We start from the raw sequence: 23596 nt of genomic DNA, 5'->3' as shown, positions 1-23596 counted from the left end.
AGTTGGCCCTGCATCACTCGTCCATTGACAAGAGGCACACAGACTCCTCCCGTGGCTGTAGGAACACCATACAAGGAGATGAAACACGTCTCTGCTGATAAATGTGTGTATCCCCTCAATAACTGCATATCATCAACTCGCAGCTCCAGGTCCTTGTATGGGCTCTGTCTGCACTTGAGCATGTGCAAAGTTGATGAAGAGAGACATCATCTTGATCACAGGATATGTTAACATCTCCTGCATTACTCCAGCATGACTCACTTTGTTTGGAAACAAGATGCAGGCGACACCAGTTTATCAAATGTGCTTGTAATTACCCTCACTCCACTTTAGAAGGCCTCACAGTGCTGCTGTGCCATTTACGTGGGGAGGTATACATGTGTACACAGAGGATCTGAGACTTTCTTCTGTTATTCTCATACTTTTTCTCAAACACCCCATTGGACGTTTTGAACGATATTGCCAAGAGAGTTTTAGAACACCCAGCAATATAAGCGCCTGAAGCAAAGGTGTGATGTCATACTTTCACCTGCTTCCTTGTGTGCAGTTGTTCCCACCTCGTGGAGCCATTGATTAACTTTTGCTCTGCTATCTACAATGTCAGTGACAATGAATGAGATCATAGAACCTTCACCATGAGGTTATGAGTTCAGCAACAATTGACTGTCTACCCCCCCCCCCCCCACCACCACCACCAACCCACCCACTTTCACACTTTCTCTACTATCACCAAGTTGTTAAGATGATTTATATGACCACAAATCGTCTCACTCTTGGTGCACCAAAGGGTCATAGGAGGTTCAAAGGTCAACACTGTGGCCGCTTTTTATTAGTCCTTGTGTGGTCACCTTGGCAGCCTTGTTCAGTGTGAACAATGCCAGAAGACCCGTATGCGGTGAGAAGGAGGTCATCGTGGGCTGAAGCTGCCAGAGAAATACTTAATCACAATCCTTCTATGGAAGAAAAGAATGTCTGATGATGACAGTCTTGGTAATGCCAAAGAAATACTGACCTCACTCCCAAGTTAGTTTAGTTTACCGTTACTGATGTGCTGCTTTTTTTTGTGCTGCTTGTTGCCATTCACCTCCTGGTGTGTTTCCCAGGAATCAGAGGGGGGGTGGTGAAGTTCACTGACCTTGGAACTGCTGAGTAAGTCTGCGTTGGTCCAGCAGCTTCAGATTAAAGATGTATTTCTTTTCATTTGTTTCTCCTCCTTGTTTTGGATACAAATCAGATAGAACATTTGCTCCATTTGAAGTATCTCACTGTCTTACACTGAGAATGTCATGCTCAATAAAAACTTTTTAAAACTAAAACGTTAGTGCTTCTGCACATCTGGCCCAGTGCTTTATGAGACCGGATGAGCTTCCTTGGGACATATTTCCATTCTAAGGATTCTCTTTTTTTTGGATGTCCTCAGTGACACTGGGACCAGCTATTGATGCTACATCATCAAATATGTGTTATACTGTCTTCAAATGATGTGCAGCTGGGCCTTTTATGGCTTCTTCCATCCCAGAACGGATCCAGTGGTGATAATGGGTTCATCACCTCAGGTTTAACGTTTACAGACTTTTGCTTCACTGTTGAGTTTCAGTAATTACTTAAGAATTCAGGACATTCACATATTGAGCGTTTTTCCTTATTAGGTAGGATTGTTTGATGCTCTGAAAGGGGAACAGACGGTTCCTGAGCTGGAGCTTGTTTCTCTTTGGGATGCTGATCCAGAGAGGAATGAGACACTAAGTTATGACATGAGCGTACCATGATTCCACACGGAAGACAAAGGCGCTCACATTCTTATTCTCACAGTAGCTCTTCACTGCCTTTGCATGAATGTCTGTACTATTGTACTGCGGTCAATGTTCGTTCTGCATCTTATATGACAAAAGCAGATGTCTGAACAGCTGCTGAGGAGCTCAAGGGCTGCTTTTTTGTCTTTCATTAGCTCAGAATTCAAACCTGTATGTGCACATGCCTGTGAATTACTCATGTAGTAGTCCTGTAGGTTGGACCCTTTAAAGTTCATGGTGGTTTGTTGGGGAAAGCTGGTGTAAATAAGGACCAGCATGCCAAGCACAATGTAAATTCAATTACCTGAAGCTGTTATTTGTGGCTGCAGCTTGTGGACATTGTTGCCTTCACAGACAGTTGTTGCTGTCTCGCTGTGACTGCTTTGTGCATAGGTCTTAACTGAGCAGTAATGATATTGTTGGGAACAAAACCCTCCTGTTCCCATTATGATGTTATGTAACACAGCTCATTAATGGCTCCAATTGAAGGACATGTTTGTCTCAAGTCAGATGTGGTGCACAGTTTGCACACTTTTCTTAGTCTCAACCACAAACGTTATAGACTATGCTCAGCTGCAAACGCCACATGGGAACGTCATCAGTGCAAATTGTGTTGGACGACTCTGCCTTGAGGAGCCATGCTGCACTCCCTGCTGCCTTGCTTGGCAAATTAAAACACAAAGTTTGCACCAGGACAGAAGAATACATCCTCATTGAAGACTCTGGAGCACACCCTCCCTTGTATTTTGATATGAGTGGTTGTAGTGTCAGTCCACATTCCTAATGACTGGGAATCACTCTGATCACTCAGGATTACTGGGGTGTACGGTGGCTGTGGTTTCCAGGACAACCAGCTATTATGGGCTAATTATCCAGTGTATGTGAGCCTGCTCCATACAGGAGCGGAAATGACCTCCCCCGCAGTCTCCACATCTTTGAAGTCCAAAGACTAAGGCAGATCTGTTTTTCTCCGAGGTGCAAGGACTTTCTCCATCAGTGAGTTTATCATGTCAGCTTATTGTAGCATTTTATGACTGGGTAGAGTTGGGCTAGCATTTCAGGCGTGTTCATTGTTTGGGGGGGGGGGGGGGGGCATCACAACTGGGAAAAGTGACACAAACTTTCCCTTGTAGAACTGGTGGAATGGGTTAATGGAACATTGTCAAGTCTGCTTGGGTGTAAAATGTGATATATGAACAAGTATCTTTTTGAACTGCACTCAAAGGGTTAAAAAGGATTGCCTCTGAAATTCCATTGCTAACTTTCATTAACAAAAGTGTTTTTAATCACATTCTCCAGGATGTGGTTATAGATATTTAATGTCATACAACCATCACCACCCGGGTTCCACTGGTCCTCCTCTGTAGGTGAACTGTGTGGCTACCATAGCTACTCTGTATTCAGTGTCTCATTTCATAATATTTGTGAAACTTTTGCAGGTACTCCTTAATCAGGCCCCAAGAATTCAACAACTGCCATACAAAGATGGATAACATGCAGTCTCAGGTGAGGCTATTCGTAAAAACAAATATGTCTCGAATAAACCTACGGACAAGAAAAATCCAGGAAAAACAGTCACCTAATTCAGTCCAGTCCGCTGTGACAACATGTTTTTGGAGAACTGTTCTGGTGTTGCTGTGAGGCGGAGCAGCTTTCCCACACAGAGAGGACCTAAGCACCTGATTCAAATACAGTGAGGAGTTCTAGGCTGGCCATCATTAGGCAGCAGTAAAAAGATCACCATGGAGACTGAGAGACGACCACTCACGGTGCTGGACTGGAGGTCGACATCAGTGACCCCTTCCCAACCCTTCTGCCCCCAACTCCACCCCCTTGCTGCAGAACAGGGAGGCCTGGTGAATAGGGAGTTAATGGGCTCATAATGTTTCAGTGCCCCCTCTCTGCACCTTCAATGAGGCCTTTCTGAAGTTGTGGCAAGAGAGATGATGGAGTGGGTGGAACAGCACTTCCCACTGGTCCTACTTTAAATAAATTAGGGGCCTTTTCATCACAGGCTCCCCCACAGAGGCCCGATATTGTCAAGGGAAAGAGTTGGGCTGCTGACATGTTCACATGACGTCCCAGAGAGAGTGATGTTTACGTAGAAGCAACAGGAGGACGAGGCTGGAGCAAAGTTCGCTCATTGTTTTTGTTCATTCATTTCTCCTCATTTCCTCTAATTGTAGCAACGTGCAGATGTGCTGGGTTTCTCCAGGGGGCATGGAGGTCCTTCAGGTCAGCAGATCCCAACTTCTCCTGAGCTGACCCATGAGGTGATCATCTCCCCTGGACTCCCCACTCCTCCACTGAGCCCGTTCCGTTCCTCAAGGCTGCCGTCTGCAGAGCAGAAGGTGCATATAGCAATGAGACGCTGTGCTTACAATGCTGAGAGGGAGTGAGGCCCTTCCAGTAAACAAGTGCTCCTCCCAGTGGGAGAGTGTTGCATCACATGCTTTACATTTTCCCATGAATCTCTTCAGAATACAGTAATATGCAAATTACCAATTACAAATTGAATTATTATTTGCACATAATTTGTATTTCCATCACTGACAGCGTTCTAACATGCATAATTTGTCTCAAGGTGCCAGAAGTGAATGGAAGTGGCCAAACAACTCTCACCTTTGCATCCTACTATGGCCCCTCACTATCACATGGTAAGCTTGTGCTGTGAATTGTATTATTATTCCTTTATTATTCCTTTTAGACTGAGTAAGAGTGATCCATGTTGTATTTGTGCGATGTCTTAACACAGGGGGGATGACAAATGGTGTCCAGGCCTCTGCCACTCTTCCACGCAGCTGGGCTCCCACCAGGGAGGAACGGCTCATTAAATTCTCAGGAATCGGTCCAGTAGATGAGACAGGGATGCCCATTGCCTCCAGATCAGTAAGGCAACAGTTTTCATTTATTTGCATACTGAGTATGTCCCGTATAATACTGTGTTCGTCTTTTTTATTTGACCTTGCTGCTCTAACAATTATATTATTCAAACCCTGATATGCCAGTTATGTTTTCCAATGACACCTCCCTATTTTGTTTCTTATACCAGAGTGTAAACAAGCCAAGAGACTGGTACAAGAGCATGTTCAGACAGATTCACAAGAAGCCAGAGGGTAAGAATGCTCCTCCTGGTCCTCATCCATCTCTCAAACACTCAGCCATTCCCCCCGTGTCTGGTACAAGTGATCAAGCCATGAGACTAAATGAAACAGGATGAAAGAGCCCTGATGTCTTACGTCCTTTCTGTTTGTTAGCATTGAGGATAATACTGCCTCTTTTTTCTATTAGCAGTTGCATAATAGAAACATGTTCCGTGTCCTTTGTGGGCTCAGCAGCGCCACAGGAGAAATGAGAAAACCATATTACAGCTGAAGTGAGGAGCGACTGATGATCTTTGGCAGAACAGCTTTTACTGTGGGTCTAAATAACCCCCCATCCCACTGGTATTCTTGCAACCCAAATCTCTGAAGAATGCTTGTGTGGTTCTTTTTTTCAGAGCTGGAGGATTCAGAGAGGTGGTCAGCTGAACGTAAGTGAATCCACCATGTTGTGTTCAAGCTCCGCCGCATACAATATTTTCACTTCAAATAGCGGATGATCCACAGGGCTCCAGTTATCTGCCAGTACGGAGCAAAGTAATGAAGCAAGCAAGAATCTCTTCAGACTAACACAGTATGGAGCCTTACCGGACTGGTGAGTTGACTTCAGGACACCATCCCTGCATGCACATGTCCAGTCCATCACATGGGACAGTTGATCACATTCACACCTTTGTGCAGATTCAATATCAAGTTGATCAAGTGTGTGGCGACAAACCCATCTTACAAAAAGACTAGAACTAAACAGACAAACAATAAATCAGATATAACCATATCTCAAAAATATCATGATACTTCCTCCTAAGCATAAGAGGAAGTTAGGTAAAGTTAAGTATTCCTTGAGCTCCTAATATGCACCGTGATATTTTCCTGAATGTATTCATCACAGCCCATGAAGTGGCAGTGAGGCGGACGTGTTACGTCTACAAAGCAGAAACTCACAGGGAGGAAAACATGTGGGACGGACAAGTTTGGATTTGTTGTTACAAGAGCTCACAAGGAAGCCTTGATTAAGTGTGTGTGTGTGTGTGTGTTTCATTGCAGGAGGGAAGATGTAGATAAGCTGTCAGACCCAGGGAAGCAGCATTCTCAACCAAAGAGCATATTCGACTTTGAACCTGGGAAGACCAGCAGCTCCGAGAGCCACAGTCAGGTACGACCTCACACACTCACGCTGTCACCAATCAGAGATGATATGACGACTCCTGCAGGAAATATTTCTGCCTGCTTCTTTAACCCCCCCAGCCTCGTGTTTGGCTCCAGTCACTGGGATCATTTGTATAACTTGGCTCTGTTTTCCAAGTGTGGGGATGGAGTACAAATATGACGATGGGCACCTTTTCTTTTAGGATTATGTTTGAATCCTCGTGCTCATTTTGTCCTGAGGGGTTGTCATTCCACGAGTGTATTGCTTTTTGCAAAAAAGCCTCAATTCATTCATGCGTGTATCTTACCAGACATGATCCCTACATTTCTTCATGTAACTGTAGTAGTTCTACTACAGTTTTTAAGACAGCAGTTCTCCTCAAAGACCATGTCCTTGATCTGCTGCATATTGTACCTTGTGTCTGCTCTATTGAGGAAAAGGAATCTTTGTTCTCTACTACCCCTCCCCAACCATGACCTGAAGTGTCTTGTGATCCGCATTATGGTGTTACCTCTTGTGGTGTGTAACAGCTCACAGCATGGGGATTTATTTGATTCCCCCGTTTTTGTTTTTTTGTGTCAAATTTTAGGAGACAGATCATATCAGGTGTTGTTGTGGTTTACAGTCACATTAGAATCTGTGATTGATGCCTCCAACAAACTAGAAGTGCAGAGAAAGAGAAACATTCAGGCAAACTTTCACACCAAACAACATGGCAGTGGAACAGGAAGTTCCTTTCAAAAAAGAAGAGATCATGAAAGTGGTTGTGTCAAGCACGTGACCGTCAGACCACAGGACTTCTGGTTGCTGCTGAAAAGGCATCAAACTAGTTGTGCAAATATGCTTGAACCTGTAATTGGTGTTCAAGACTTTGTTTTATTGTTTTTAGCAAAACAAACTAAACTGCGGTGGCACTGCTGCGATGAAGTGACGACCCGTCCAGGGTGTATCCCGCCGTCACGCTAATTGTCAGCTGGCTCCAGTATCAAACCCTCAACAGGAGCAAACTGAATCTCAGTTCAGTGTTTTTGTTTTTTTTTCCATTAGGGTCATCTGCTGCAGAAGAAACCCAAGTCCCCTTCAATTGAGGTGAGCAGCCTTCATGGCTTCTGACTTTCTGTCCTCCCTCTGTAACTTTTCACTTTGTGCACCTTTACAAAAAGAGACATTAGCCCCAAAGTCTTATTGTACCAGTAATTGTAGCACCACTGGATTAGTTTCTTCATTTTGCCATCACACGGCCTCAGGCCAGTCTGGTCTCAGAGCTGAGTCGATTTGAGGCAGAGCTGGACTCGGAGATCCAGGGCCTGGAGAGGAGACTTTCCCAGAAGCAGCAGCAGCAGCAGCAGCGTCGGGGCCAGGGTGAGGTACTGAGCCCCCTCTTGACTCTCTCTGCTGAAGCATCCCTCTTAGCAGAATCAATGCACCCCTTCCTGGCCCACTCTCCCTGAGGAGTGTCTCCATGAACGCCTGTTTGCTAGCTTTGACCATGTTTGCAGTGTTTCCTCTGTGACCTGGATGGCTGCTCCATAACCGCCTTCCTGCCTTGCACCTTGATTGATTGCTAAACCACCTGCCTGCAACTGCCCCCCTCCCTCCCCCAAAGTGCTAGACTACAAACCTATGATCATTTTCCTTCAAATCTCCAAGAGAAACCAGCTTTCCTGATAATGATGTGTAGAAATCCTCTTCACAAAGCCTCTTGATAGATACATGTGACTTTTCCTTAAATAGCTCCTGCTCTCCCTCGTTCCTCTGAGTGAATTTACCATTGTACTGGAATCACAGGCAGCTCAGGGAGAGGAGTGGTGTGTTGTTGTTGGGTTTTTTTTCACTCCAAGGAGCATAGGACCCAGAGGATTTCTTGCTCCTCTGGGAGTGGTCAGCAGCACCTCTACTTTGTCTGAGTTGTTGAGAGATTTGCTCCAAGTTGGGACACAGAAGGCTGCAGACTGTGGTCAATGTTTGCTGTGCTTGCAGGAGGCAAGAGGCCGGGATCCGGTGCCCAGTGTGAAGCAGGCTGGGACGACAAACTACAGGTCAGTCACCACGTGAATCACTGCTTACGATTTTTTACAGATGAACACAGACGTTTATCTTTTCCTCTGCAAAACACATATTCCACACGCTTTGTGTGGTGTTAGCTGACAGTCTTAAAACCTACATTTTACTGATTATACATCAATACGATGGTTTAAAGACTGCTCTCAGTAACTCTGTTACTGTGTCTCTGACACTTTTCTTTTATTTGACTTTTATTTTGCACAAAGCTGCAGCATTTCTGGTTACAATGATGTAATCGGTGGAATTCAATTCATCTGGAAAAACAGATGGAAGACACCGCTACATTAAAGTCCTGTAAAATAGATTAAATGAAATTCTGTACTATGAAACTGATGTTTTTAAGTTAATTTGTAATGTAACGTATTAGTTATTTTTACTTATTACTGCTTTGACTGAAAATTAATTCTTCTCATCATATATCATCAAAAATAATATCAAATGAATAGATAAATAAATCAGTGAATAATTAAAGCAATGAGTGAGTCAGCCACAATATCAACATCAAGTCATGTCTCAGTGTTTGCGCTCTGGAGGCTCTTTTCCACATCATCCTTGAGTTGTGTTTTGGAGAAAGACTTTCAAAGTATAGGTCCTTCTTGTAAACTCTGCACAAACATTTAATACACAGCTGAGTTCAAACATTCAGCAGCAGCCACTAGAAGACAAACACATTTATTTCCTGGGTCTGTCATCTCAACAAGTATTTTAAAGAGAGGTGATGCAAACATTGAACAGAGGCACTAATCACACACCAGACAACCTCCAGCCTGTTGATCCACTTTGATTCTGCCTCACAAGTGTGTGAGTTGTATTTTACCTACAGCTACGCTGGGCAGAACAACCATCCATACCATTCAGGGTGACTCTTAGACACCCTGAACTTCAATAAGTTCAAGTACAGTATTTGTTACTTCAGACAACATTCCACATTTCTCACCGTGTGTGTAATACATTCTTGGACGATTCATGCAGCTGTTTGCTGAGCTGAGTTCACCAGCTTTGACCTTTCAGGCTCAGCTGAGGGGAGTGTTGCCAAGGACGTGTGGAATTAAACATGAAGTGTCAGGAAATAGTCTGAAGTTCCTGTTCATGTTTAGCTCTGAGCTACAGCTGAAAAACAATGTTGGAGTGTTTGGAATATGCAGATGAGTTGGAATAAATACAGAACTGGGTTCTGGGTTTTGGATTCATGTATTAACCAAAATCAGATACAATTGAGAATGAATAAAGTTTCTGGGCAGTAAAAGGATAAATTTAACCTCCAAACATCATCGAAACCAGATTGTAGTCCAAGTTCATGAGTCACGGTGCAGCTGTCTGATTACTGGTCTCATCTCTATCCAGGGTCTGAAAGCAGCAACTGTAACCAGATGCTGTGCAGACTAGTAAATCTGCAGTGTGTTTACATGTCATTGTGTAATGTACATTTTCTTTGGTTTCTTTCTTTCATTTCAGCATTTCATCAGCTTCAAAGCAGCAGGTCACCCAACCATCCACCGCTTTGACATACGGTAAATTGGCGGCCTCCACACACACACACACACACACACACACACACACACACACACACACACACACACACACACACACACACACACACACACACACCGAACGATCAGCGCCAGCCATGAAGCTAGTAATGGCCATTCATTTGATCAGACAAGCATCATATCATATATATCTAATAAAAAAGTTACTTTCCATTAAAATGTAGCTGCTTCATGGGTGGGGAGGAAACCCTTCAAAAAAAGGAGGTGGAACTCAGAAGAACCTGGCTGAGATTAGCTTTATCCTATTGTTTCTCCTGGAAATTAGTGCAGCGACAACAGCCTCATTATTTCTAAGATCCTTTCCTGAACTAATGCAGCTAGCTGTGACTGTTTTTTCACATTCTACGTTCCACTCATGTGTTCACTTTGACCAACAGTTGACCGTCTCTCTTTGGCAAATGACCCCATGGAGTTCTCACCTCAGAAAGAGGAGAAGAAGGTATGTTCATGTGACTTCTCTGTCCCGTCGACTGCGGGAACAATCACTGTCTTTTACAATGCAGACCTTCACAAAATGCTGAAGCACTTCTTTGTCTTTCCAGATGAAAGCAGCGCGAGCCAAGTTCAATTTCCAGGCTCAGTCACCAAAGTGAGTAACTTTTTTGAGGTGATGTAGTAAATAAATAGAGGGCATGTAATACCTGCAAACAATTGATATTGGCTCTGTAACCTAATAGGATTGAGTGGATTAGTATTAGTGGGTACATCTGAATTTGTGTTGCTAATTGTATGAATTTCTTTCTGCAGGGAGCTCACGCTGCAGAAAGGCGACATAGTTTACATCCACAGGCAGGTAGACGCCAACTGGTTTGAAGGAGAACATCATGGCAGAGCTGGTATTTTCCCTACAACCTATGTGGAGGTTAATGTTTTTCATTTGTCTCTCTGGATGGTGGTTTTCTTCTTGATTGTCCATGACTCAGAGTTTCTGGGGTTTTTGTCCTTTACAGATGGTGCCTCCCACAGAGAAGCCAACACCAATTAAGTCTCCCTCTATACAGCTTCTGGACTATGGGGAAGCTGTGGCTCTGTATAACTTCAACGCCGACCTCCCAGTTGAACTTTCTTTTAGAAAAGTGAGTTTGAAATCCGGGGCATGTGATGTGACTGTCACGGTGCTGCAATAGATGACAAGATGACAACTGTGTTTTTACACATTTTCTTTTCTCACTCAGGGTGAGGTGATCAGTATAACCAGGCGTGTCGATGACAAGTGGTTGGAGGGGAGGATATCAGGGACCAGTCGTTGCGGCATCTTCCCTGTCAGCTATGTTCAGGTCAACAAGATGCCTCGTACCAAATATTCCACGGACGACTACTCGACGGGCCCCGTGTCTCCTGTCTCGCCCGGACGCCAGAGTCCTGGACGACCACTCCACTCACCGTGCCTGCGGTCCCCTGTGTCCCCTTTCACACCCACCTCCCTCAGTCCCCAGCCTGAGCACTCCCCCATGAAGCCATCTTCACCTGTATCTTATGGCAGCACAGCTTCACAGTCACGCTCCCCAACACAGACCCCCGTCTTAAAAGAAACATCCAACCGGTGGCAGCACAGCACCTCCAACCAGATCAGTCACTGGGGTGGGACAGCTAACCAGAGCTCTGCAGGAAGTGTTGTTTCCTCTTCAGTTCAGTCGCCAGCATCTGCACACAGAGCAGGAGTTCCCACAGTGAACACTCCCCGATACACTGACCCCTCACAGGTCCGCCCACACTGCCTCACTGAGAAGATCACTGCATGTCCACTAGGGGTAGAACGGTTCAAAAAATTCACAGTTCGGTTCATATCGTGGTTTTGGTGTCACGTTTTACGGTTCGGTACAAGTTTTGTTTTGTTTTATTTTCAAGGACACGTTATATACTGTATGTTATTTATCTTATTTTATATATAGAGAGAGAGTGTGTGAAAGAATGTAGGAAAGGAGCATGTAGGTGTCAAGTAACTAACAACTTCAGTATTGCTGTCACTTTTATCGACCTCATGTGGAAGGGGTTGGGTCTGCAGTTTTCCATCACTCACTCTGAATAAATGAAAGGGTCAGCGACAGTGAAGTTTCATTCACTGATGGGTTGTGGGACTCAACTGTCTGAGCCGTTGTTGGACTTATTATCAGAACCCTTGTTGGGCTCGTTGTCGGACCCCGTGACACACCATGTTGTTGAAGTGTCGCTGTTTCTCCACAGTCACTTGAGTACCGTACTTTTTGCTGAAATCCTGCATCTGGAATTGTAGAGTAACACTGCAGATGTTTCACTAGAAACCTCAGATGCTTTCATTTTAACTTTTGTCCTGTCTGACTTTTCACTGAGAGGTTGTATAAAAGTGTTAAGTTGCTCTTTTCTTTCCTCTGTGTGCTATCAGTGACATGTTGTTACACAGTGTTTGCTCATACTGTAGTTATGGTTTTATCCTCCACTTTCATAGAGCCGTCATCATATGTTGATCTAATTCCACAATGCTCAGGTCAGAACACAAAACATCTCACCTGTCCCAAACCGTGACAAGCATAGCAAAGGGGGCCAGAGTACAGGACAAGCATATTGGTCGAGCGTACGGGATGAGTGCACTGAACTGTGACGAGAGTACCGAACCGTGGTGAGCGTACCAAACCGTGACAAGTGTACCGAACGGTAACGATACCGAACAGGCATCCTGAATGGGAGAAGCGAAACCAAATAGAACATTTTTTTCCATGAACCGTTCTATCCCTAACATCCACACCATGCTCTCAAGTTGTATGTGTGATCATGGCCGGTGTAGACTTTCATCATGCCTCACATGAGATTTTTTTTTTCTTTCTAGGGTGCGATAACAAACCAGGCATCTCTTTCTAATGAGCACAACAACTCAAGCCCACCATCACAAGTGCTGAACAACACCGGTTCCACAACGGTGCAACGCCTGCCGTACGTCTCATATGAGTCCATGTTCTGTCAGCAACTGATTCAGACGAATGTGTGATTCCCATGTTCTCTGTTTTAGATATAAAGCTGGTTTACAACTACAACCTCAGAATTCAGATGAACTGGAGCTCAGAGAAGGAGACATTGTGCAAGTAATGGAGAAATGTGATGATGGCTGGTTTTGTAGGTGAGGAACAAATGATTGCATTTTCAAATGACAACAAAATGCCACTTTTCTAGATCCTCACCACACTGCATGTATTAAATGGATTGTCTAAACAAATTGAAAACCAAGTTATTCAGTGAGGTTGGTTTAACAGGAACAAACCAGATAGAAATATTGTTCATTTTAATGGTGGAAAATTGGAAAACTGGTGAAAATTGCTTTGATGAAATGATATGACATGACATTGACTGAAAGATTAACTTTCAATACTGAAACAGCTGATACTGCATAGTGTGGTATTAGTTGTCCCTCTAGTGGTAATTGTGTCGTATTGCATCTTTAACTCCAGTTACTGGCATTGTGATTTTGGAATATGATAGCACTTTTTATATTTTTGTACTTTTTATTTATATTGCACAATGCAACCAGTCTCAAAGTGCTTTAGATAAAAATCTGTATGAGTCAGTAGAGATCAGAATACAACATATGCATGTATATAGTTCAGTTGTGTGATGACACTGACCTTTGACCTCTTTTGGACCTCTCTGCAGGTACGTCAGAACGGACTCATGCTTTTGGCACTTTTCCTGGGAATTATGTGGCACCAGTCTGACTTCCTGCTTGACCACGTTCACCTGGACTCACAAGAGCCCCACCAGTTGTTTCAGCTTAAACCAGCAGATCCCCCCCCCCCCCTCAGCATTTTTCCATTCCATTACCCACCACACTTAAACCTGCTTTGGCCAGGCCTGCTGCATGTTCGCTCTGTTTTCCAGAACACGGGAAGACGGAGACTTGAAACGGTTTCTCACCTCACCTCCCTGCATGACTACAAGCGGTGTGCTGCACTGGCTCTTTGCTGTTTTCACATACGCCACTTGAGAGGAAAGACTGAATACTGATGATATGGTTCCACACGCAGAGAACAGAGTTTTTTGTTCCACAAGTATTTGCAGCTGCAGGAAATTCGCATTCCTTCCCAGTGAACAACACTGTTCCTTCAAAAGTCATGATAGAGTGTGAGGCTGCATTCAGCTTTATGTCACCACAGTGCCATCACAAACCACTGCTTTAATGGACGTTTAATGGACGGCACAGTTTTCTGATTTTGTGGCAGGATGACTGACACTGCTGTAACATGTTGTCCCCAGATTTCCAGGTCTAAGGAAATGTAAATCTGAGGAAAAGCGGATAGCAAGACCTAAGAAAGATGAAGATAGTTTTTACAGCCTGGTTCAATCACAAGAACATAATAAAGGAATGCATGTCGGCGCTTCTATCTAGTCATTAGGAAAAAACGTTTCTTTTCTGACTTTTCAGTTTTGATTTTGATTTTTCTCATTTTTAAATGAGAAACACAGTCACATGGAGTATTGTTTAAATGGAACTTGCTTTGCTCTGAAATTCAGTTGTACGAGACCCAAGTGAAAATATACACATGGATATATAGAATCATCTTACGCAGCACAGTGTGTGTATGACAGTTCTGAATTAATGCTGTATGGGCCATGTCAAGCTTTTGTGACACATTTGTGTAAAAACTCTTTGTACTTTGACACCAGTGTTTCTCAGCATGTTATACTCTACTTTTAGAGTTAACATTTCTAAAACTATCTAAATGATCACTCATGCTATTACTTGCCAGTGGAGCCAAGTGTAACCCTTCTAGTAATTAGAAACTATGAAGTCATTTGTAGTTTTATGAGTTATTCAAGATTTCGCTCACAGAAACAAAGTGTAGTTGGCAAGGAAAATAACTGTACAGACCTATCAAATTCTATCAAATTGAGAGTATAATATATATTTGCTTATAAAATGATGTATCTCCTAAGTATGGTTCATTTTTTATAAGATATTAAACATTATAAACTGTATGTATAAGCGTGCCTACAAGGCTACAAATCAGTGTTATAGTTCAATACCATGAGTAAAAATGTTTTTTTATTTATATTTGTACTTCTTTTTTTCCTATGTTAGCCTAATTGTTGCTTTACAAGCGAAGTGCAGTGAATCTTACATCATGTTACTTAATAAAGTCACACTGAATTAACAACAAAGAAATATCAATACATATATTTTGTAAACAGGAACATTCAAAGATGGTTTCCATTTCCTGTACTCAGGAGCTGTTCCACATAACAGGTTAAGTGAAAACGAGTTTGTTCATCCTGACTTGATAAAAAGTGCAAAATATTCCCCATTTCAGGCTCTTTACTCATTACTGATAAACTGAATTCAAACATATGAAACGTTCAAGGTTTGATTTCTGCCATTTTACGTGAATGGAACCGAAAACTGCTGAGCTGACCAAATTTTAGGATGAACAATTTGATTTCTGACTGAATGATTTCTGTCCGTTGACGTAAAACCTGAAAAAATGGGCGATTTTTCTGCTGATTTTCACCCTACCAGCTTTCTCTACAGGGCCTTCGATGTCTCCCACTCGTTTTTGCCAAAAAAAATGAATGAATAAATCCACACCTGCGGTGCACGTGAACAACGAGACAGGAAGGTGACTACGTCACTGCTTCCGGCTGCATTGTACGCTTTCCTCTGCTGCGTCACCAGGTGGCGCAATGACAGCAGGGATTCGACACATCATTTTGAGAAATGAGTCAGTTATGAGTGCGGCGGCCGCGTCTCCTCTCCTCTCCTCTCCTCTCCTCTCCGGTGGGCCGACACGCCCCGGGCCGCTGCCTCTGTCAAAGCTTTTATTTTGGTAACACAGCACATGGCACCAGGAGCTCGGCCCAGTCGCCACACTGCGCGCGCAGCCACAGGTGGCGTCCACATCCACACGAGCCGCCGCCGTCACTGACGCCGCCCGCAGCGGAGGAATACCAGCGGAAATCAGCGTGTTTTCTCGACCTGCGCCGGTCACCGGGCCGTGTTTGGGTGGAGGCTCTCTGAAACACACTCATCCCACATCTCGGTGAGTTCAGACGTCACTGGAGCCTGTGAGCACCTGATGAAAATGGTTCTGGTGCAGCTGCATTTACTTCAAACATGAAGCCTTTCGGTCTGAGCTGGTGCTCTTGTGGCAGGTTGTGATTTACCTGCAGTTTACTGACATAGAGTGGTTAAAAGAGGTGACGTATGATGGATGCCAGGTGTTTCACGCCAGCAGCAGCAGCAGCAGCAGCCACATGGGAACAGATGTGGCTGCCAGAAGGTTCCTCCGCCGTCCATCTGTTATAGATCTCTGCCTCTACGTTCAGGTGAACTCAGGAACATTAGCGATTCGTGCTTTGACTCTCGGAGACCTGCAGCAAGCATGTGTCACGTTAAATTATAACAACACACTGGCACCAACATCCACACAAATCCCTCCTGTGTGTGTCGTTCTTCAGCAGATCACTTCATCCACGCTGACAAATGTTTGAAATAAACAGGCAGTATAACGCAGCAGGTGGGAAACTACTTATAGTGTTTCTCAGAGTTCATGTTTAATCCGGAACAGCCCCAGAGAGACTTGTTGTTCCAACTACTACTACTACTACTACTACTGTGTGTGTGTGTGTGTGTGTGTGTGTGTTGCACCTTTCCATATTTAAAAGGATTCACAGTGGCAAAAGTAGTGTGTGTAGGATGGCAACCGGGGCTTTATTTTGAGGAACACAAACTTCTCAGTAAAACTCATAATTAGCCTTTATTTAAATTCTCCACAAAGTGCTGCACTGGTTGAATTGAGAAAATGTTGGGTTCATGTGCATCCTGCCTGGCGCCTCACCTGTCCAACTGCACCAAGGTGTCACCAAGGTGTGGTCAGAGCACGTGTGGCGGTATGAACCAGTGCTGACTGGTGAATTCAAATCACACTGGTAGTTGCTGAGATGTAATCGTAGCTGAGATGTAATCGTAGCTGAGATGTAATCGTAGGCCGACAACATGTGATCAATGAATCTATTAATGATTCACTAGACGAATCAGTCAACTGTTGTTTTGTTTTTTTCCCTTTTGTTTGTCTAATAATACTAAACACAATATTTATGATTTGTGGACAAAACAAGAAGTTTGAAAGTTCTTTATTTTGGAAATGTGGATATTTTTCAACTTATAGATCAAACAAGTAAATGATTAGTGAAGATTATGAAATGGATAATGAATAATAAATAACTCTTCTTACACATGCTTATTAAACTGGTTTCACAAGCCTGCGAACCATGTCATTACTGGACTTTGGAACCTTACAATGTAAGATGAAGCTGATAGATAAGTAATGAGTGCAACTAACGATAACGTCAAATCTGTTTACAAGAAACTGCTTGTTCAGGACTTCAGTTTGGTATTTTCCAAACATTTCAACATTTCACTTGTTGCATTAAAAGCAAACACGCTTGTTTCTGTCGAAGATATGTCCTCAATATGAACCGTCAGGCTGCTGTTGGCCATCTGGAGACCAGCAGCAACCAGCTTCTGTTCCTGATGCTCTTCTCTGATGACCAGTGAATAATTGCTCAAACTTAAATGAGTTCGGTCAGTGAAAATGCTTCAGTACCAGTTGCAGAACAAAGTTCTAGCTTCTTAAGAGATGAGGTTTTGTTGATGTTCTTCTTCCCGGTTACTTCCCTCATTACACGTTTATCAAGAATGTTGCCTGATATTCCGTATCAGATTATTTCCACTCCCTCATCAACATTGACTTTGGTGCCAATAATCCAGCATTATCTGATCTCTACATTGCTTATTTAGCAAAGCAGTGGGTAACTTGTGACGTTTATACGAATTTAAAGAAATGCTTTTTTTTTTCAGTTGGTTAGAAGCATTAATATGTCTTGTGGGTTTTGACAAGTATGCAGCTTTTCTCTGTGAGGCAGCTGAAAATGTGTACAGCTGTGCAGGAAGTGAGTATTAAAAATAAGGTCTGCATGATCAGTTTTGTTCTTGGTTTTCAGTCCGAGTCCTTCTGACTGTGTTTCTTCCACATCAAGTCTGGTTGCCTAGAGACAACAGGGTAGCAGAGGATGTACTTTCCACTGCTTCAAAAATCTTTTCGCTTACCCAGCATCAGCCCTGATTGGTTGGTGCTGAGCTGCACCGTTGCAGCAGGATATTTTGCAAGGGTGCATCATGGTATAACGAGCAGAGTATTCAAGCTTGTTTTTGAGGAGAGGCTAGTGTGCTTGCGGAGGACCTGAGAGAGAGAGAGAGAGAGAGAGAGTCTGTGTGTGTGTGGGGGGGGGGGGCATGACCTCCAGGTGAGGATGCAGAGGGACACGGACGGTTTACACACTATAAAGTACTGCTGGCACAATCAGTCCACTGTGGAAGTACCCGTTGGTGCACAGTGATCATGGAAATGTAGCATCGTAAGATCAGGGTGTCCCACAGGAACCAGCACCCTTCAAAGGAACAATATGTCAGCAAATATGAAAAAATTGGCACTTCAATGTTGCTCTTTAGCCAACAGGAAGCAGCGTTTTTACTATAAATTTGAAGTCCATGCCTGCCAGATGAAACAGGGTAACATGAGTCAAAGGGTGAAACCAGGGATGCACAAGAGATAAAACATTCCAAACTCCACCTAATACACTCCCTGGACTTCAGAAACTCCTCAGTCAAGATTACAAATAGGTGGAAGAGAACATAACTATTTATTTGTGAATTGTCATATTTCCTTGAGATAACGGCATAGTGAACATGAAAATAAAATTGCGAGAGGGAAGATTGTACAACAATGTGAAATCAGATATTTTCTTGGATGTTCATTAAAAGCAAGAGTCGTCACAATCTGTGGCGCTCAAGTTGGTTAGTGCTGGCTGACGCACTCAGGATGCCACACAGGTGCTGTCAAATTGCCCTTTGCTATTTTCCCACCACAAAAAGGCATAACCCACTAGAAGTCCAGGTATGGCTCAGGCTGCAATTAGCCAATAATCATAAACACCATAAAGAAACTCATCAGCCCCCACCCTGTGAGACAACATGTGTTGTTTTCTCATCTCCTTAGAGACTACGGCTATATCTGGTCTAATGGGTGTGATTTGGAGAATGCACAGAATGCCATTTCACTGTGCTCACTGCAGGGAGAGGCTTGTTATTGAATTCTTGTCTTTTTTTTATTCAGCGTGTGTGTGTGTGTGTGTGTGTGTCCAGGTAAGTGCCTGCCAACCTGTCAATGCAGGGAATGACACGCAGGTTACCGTCAGACCGCGTTAGACCGCGTTACTGATGAAAGCTATGGAATGTTCACACTGGTGTTTGGCCACCAGAGTCTTGACAGTTCCAAGAATTACCCCCCCCCCCCCCCCCCACCACCACCACCACCACCACCACCACACACACACCCCAGCAACAGCTTCCCAACAAGCCCAGCCAGACCCCACAGTGAATGATTAACATCTGCTAGGTTCATCAACCCCCTCTCAAGATTGTCATTTGAGGAACATTTGCACATTTATTTTCATCACATTTTGGACCAGAGATCAGGAAGGAGAATAGTCTGAGCTCAGCAGAGTGGATGTAACTGCAAAATGCAGTTAACATATATTCTCTCTTTTGTAATAAATTATGTTTTTGTTCTCGTTCTCATTCATCCATTATTTCCATCAAATATATCAAATCTAATAGCAGTGGTGATAATATCAGTCTGGCTGTTGTTTGGTCATTAAATTTGGTAAATGTTCTGAAAAATAGTATCGGCCGTCCTCTGTTCTATTGCCAGAACAAGGATGATTTAAATAAAATTTCTCAATCTGGAGAAAATATATTGCTGTGAAATATGATACAATTTTTTTATTAAATACTAATGAAGTCAACAAGCTTACATCTGCCAGCCTAAAACGAGCTGCGGTGACATGCACATCGTCATTAATGACTCATAAAGGGCGAGTCCTGATCATTTTCACCACACTGTTGAAAATTACACACACATCTTAAGACTTGTTCTAGCATGTTCCAATTATTCAGCCCAGGCTACCCATAACTACATGTTACAGTAAACATGCCAAATTGAAGATCCGTGAGCATCATGAGCATCAGTTAGGCATGTGTGTGGGTGTGTGTGTCCTCAGCCTTAATGACTCCCAGGTTTGCAAGGGTAAATCTGACTGCAGCACATGTCAGATGAGAATCCTCCGACATACACAGACACATTTCACGAAATTGAATAAATCACCAAATAGCAATAACAAGTAAAGAATATATAGCAACCACTTTTACCTCGTTGGTTACATCGGTAATACAAATAATCCAGTGCTAATGTGTTAGTGACGCTTGCAGTGGTCCTGCTTTTGTTGACACTGTTTATTTTTGAAACTGTAATGAGGGCTGTGAGTCATTGACAGAAGGGTTGGGGCATATGGCTATTCAGCGTTAGTACATTCTGTGTTGCTTGCAAAGCAGCAGTATCAATTTCTCTTGTAAACACAGTCTTTACAAATCCTCGTTATAGGGGATAACTTAAGAGTTATATGATGATTTTCAGTAATTCCGTGGAATTTACGTAAAGCGTCAGTTTGTCGGGTGGTGTTGCCAGTATGTTGGGTTGAATGTTAGAAAACCCTCCTCAGTAGTCTAGCACCTATCTGTTTCCTTCACACAGAATGTAGATCCGTCGTATCCACTCACATTCCACTGTCAAAGTGTAGCTAATGAAGTGTCACTGATGGTTGACTTGAATCCAAGACTTGAGAAAAGCCTCCATCTCATTTGGCTGTAGGACCCATTTCTCCTGGATGTGACGTGACTTGCCAAACGGGTTTGAACTGGAGTGTGTAGTATATGACACGTAACAACCTCAGCCAGGGAATAAAAACGACCCAGTGGGAGATGAAATACATGAACACACTTATGCCTTAACTCATTACAGACACATTTCAAACATCTCATCAGTCTGTCCGTCTTGTATATGTATACTTTGTACCGTGTAGCAACGCTGAACCCCGGTGTGTAACAGCTTTTGTGTCAGGTTAAAGACTCTTACAGGTAGAAGCCCCTAATATTTGTGCCCGATGGGCTGGAAGCAGCTCCTGAAGGGAGCTTGATCTTCCCCCTCTAGATCTATGTGCTCAGAGGCTTTGGAGATGTTGAAGGCACAATGTGCGACACACAACAATAATCCAACATGAATGAATCAAACTACAGATGTAATATGTGTCGCTTATGTTTTGTGAAGGATCCCTTTGAGGTGGAGAGGAGTACAAAATGAACCAGCGCTTCACATGTCACGACCCCTCGTTGAAGAATGAAGAAACTTCCTCAGCATTCATTAGAAACTCAATTCTTGAGTTGATTTATGCTCTATTGTTTCAAGCACTTGTGTTGATGCATCATTATGTGTCACAGAGATTCACTGCCGCCTGTTAATGTAAAGTGATAATAGGGGAGAGGCTGATGGAGGAACGATAAATGCTTGATTTAATATTACATCATACCACTTATCCTGACAAATTAAAGACGATAAAAGGTGAAAAGGAAAAACTTTGGTACAGATTTTTTTCAGACTAATATACCGCCTATAAAATATACCGGGTTATATCGTGCAGATGTACAGGGATAAAAAAAAATCAGCAGCTGCTTTGAGAAGTACTTATCTCACCAACTTACACCCTGCTGTATATATGATAAGTTGCTATGTAGTAAATCATAAACCTGTCCATTGTGTCCGTGGGAAGTGAGTGTTTTTTCTGTTTCCATTCTTCTCATGCTGACCTCCTGCTGTGCAGCTGATGCTCAAATGTGAGCCGTAAAAATGACTTCACGTCTGGAATTCCTCTCATTGTGTGAATGTGTTGAGTGTGTGCTGTCAAACTGTTGTGGCAGCAAAAGCAGTGAGAAGTCACGAGAACAGAACTGGTCGTTTATGTACTGTGTTATGGCAGCAGCCCAGTGGTGCGTTTGTGACATAATCAAACCGTGTTCAGCACTTTGATGTGTGATGTGTTAGGGTGAGGTGTGTCAGCTCTGCAGCATACTTCCACCAGCCTTTCACTTTGACATTATCCACCACTTACCGTTTTATGACGCTGCCAGCGGATGTGTACACAGAGAATTAGCAGGGTGCTTGGCTGATAATCACTGCTGTGTAGGGGAAGATGCTGAAAATCATGGAACTAATTGCTGCCACCAGCGGCTGGGAAACTGGGGGAGGCACAGTGATTAAAAGACCTTAATGATGGCGAGCGTAGTAACTTTGCTAATTGGCCCAGCCTCTTAATGAGTAACTGGTTCTGTACTACTTGTGGAATGTGGAAATGATAAAATGGCCAGTGTTTGGAGGGATGTTGTCCAACCAAGATCCACTCTTCTGGGATCTGCAGTTTCTACAAGTTTGTGTTCCTTGCTCCTTATGATTTCAGAAACTTAATCAGTAGTAAGCAATACTTGATTGAATATTGGACACTGAAATGACATGTTCATGTTGAGATGAATGCACCCATAAGGTATTTGTACCGGCTATCAAATTGTGACAGTCATAGTTTGAAAGCTACATCACTCCCTACAGACATGTGATGATTTGCAGTTACTTGTAGGAAATGAGTGCATGACCAAGCTGTTGGATGTTTGAGATGTGGACTTTTTTTCTTTGATACTTATACACAGTTTATCGTCAGAAGTGGTAAAACAGTTTTTAACAACCCGCCAAAAGCAGTAAAAGGTTTATTGAGAATCACATGGAAGGTCATTGTCACACTTTGTCACCAACTTTATGACCTTGCTGATAGGGACATTATCATCCTTGTCATGCTGTTTGTGTCCACAGTGTGCTTTCTGATAACCTTCCCTACTCCTCTCCGTTAAAACTGAGAAACGTGTAGATATTCAAGAAAATGAACATTTATCATACGGAATTAATTAGTTTCATTTTATTTCTGTATTTTTTACCACACAGAAAATTTTGAAGCAGCTGGAGATAATTGCCAGACAATAGCAGATAATAGCGTACAATGCATCATCTACATTTCTAATTTAGTGTGGTAATGTGGTATTTTTAAACTCGAGTCTTACCACTAATTGATAACAGATCTACATCTGGTGGATCTGTAACTGTACTTAATAACTGTGTAATTTAGGTTTGAGCTTGTCACTGTTACTACTTGTAAGCCTTTCCTTGCTGTCGACATACAGCATGTTGACTTTTTTATGAGACATTGTGCATATTTCAACACAGAGAAATACTAAGATTGGAAAAAGCTTTTTGAATATTGCCAGAAATTATAACAGAATATCACTGTGCTCATGATCTCACTATGTGTGTGTGCCTTGTTGTAAACTTCAGATTTACATTTCTTACAGTAGATGTACAAAATCTGCTCTGTGGGAAGACAAATCTTTGAATTGTTGTCTGAACCTGAATCCCATCAGTCTAAACAGCCTGCTAAGAAACTACAAATTACTGAATGACCCAGCTGACGGGTCTGTTTATGTAGCCTGTTCCCATGAGCATATCTCAAAGAGCTATCGTGCTACATGTCATAAATGATAATACACAACAGTGTGCTGTATACACAATGGGCACACAGAAACACAATGGAACATTGAGCTCCTTGCATGACTTCTTGTTTGCATTCATTTTCCTTGTCTTATGTGCCCATTTGGATTTAACAAAGTTCTTTGACTTTGCAGGCGCTCGAACCATGTTAGTCATGTGTCTTTTGTTTCAGATTGCTCCCATTCCTATTTGATGTGGTAACGCAATTTATTTCAAAAGGACTTAGTTAAGTGTTCATGTCAAAAGGACTTAGTCCAGCAGTTGAAGCGTTGCCTAAGATGAAAGGCGGCTGTTGTGCCACCTTCACCTGTTGCTAGCCATTCTTAAAACAGTTAGCTAGCTATGCGCCTCTCATATTGTACAGCATATGTAACCACTTTGTGTTTGTGCCTCATCTTGCAGATTTTTTTCACAAGTGTGCTCCTGAGCGACCAACCCA

At 43.0% G+C, this 23596-nt stretch overlaps 1 protein-coding gene across 1 annotated transcript; it reads left to right on the top strand.

Moving 5' to 3' along the window:
- The first annotated feature begins 3278 nt into the window (after positions 1-3278).
- LOC144739201 (vinexin-like) lies at positions 3279-13338 on the top strand. Its single transcript, XM_078622174.1, has 18 exons — positions 3279-3299; positions 3980-4144; positions 4378-4450; positions 4549-4682; positions 4846-4909; positions 5293-5311; positions 5939-6047; positions 7089-7130; positions 7289-7403; positions 8022-8080; positions 9561-9585; positions 10033-10094; positions 10198-10244; positions 10403-10517; positions 10606-10731; positions 10831-11048; positions 12639-12742; positions 13277-13338. The coding sequence occupies exons 1-18, from the start codon at positions 3279-3281 to the stop codon at positions 13336-13338; spliced, it is 1560 nt and encodes a 519-aa protein (XP_078478300.1).
- The last annotated feature ends 10258 nt before the right edge of the window (positions 13339-23596 follow it).

The sequence above is a fragment of the Lampetra planeri genome, unplaced genomic scaffold (assembly GCF_965212315.1).
Source record: "Lampetra planeri unplaced genomic scaffold, kcLamPlan1.2.h2 scaffold_1365, whole genome shotgun sequence".
Classification (NCBI taxonomy): domain Eukaryota; kingdom Metazoa; phylum Chordata; class Hyperoartia; order Petromyzontiformes; family Petromyzontidae; genus Lampetra; species Lampetra planeri.
This window is presented reverse-complemented; position numbering and strand designations above follow the sequence as displayed.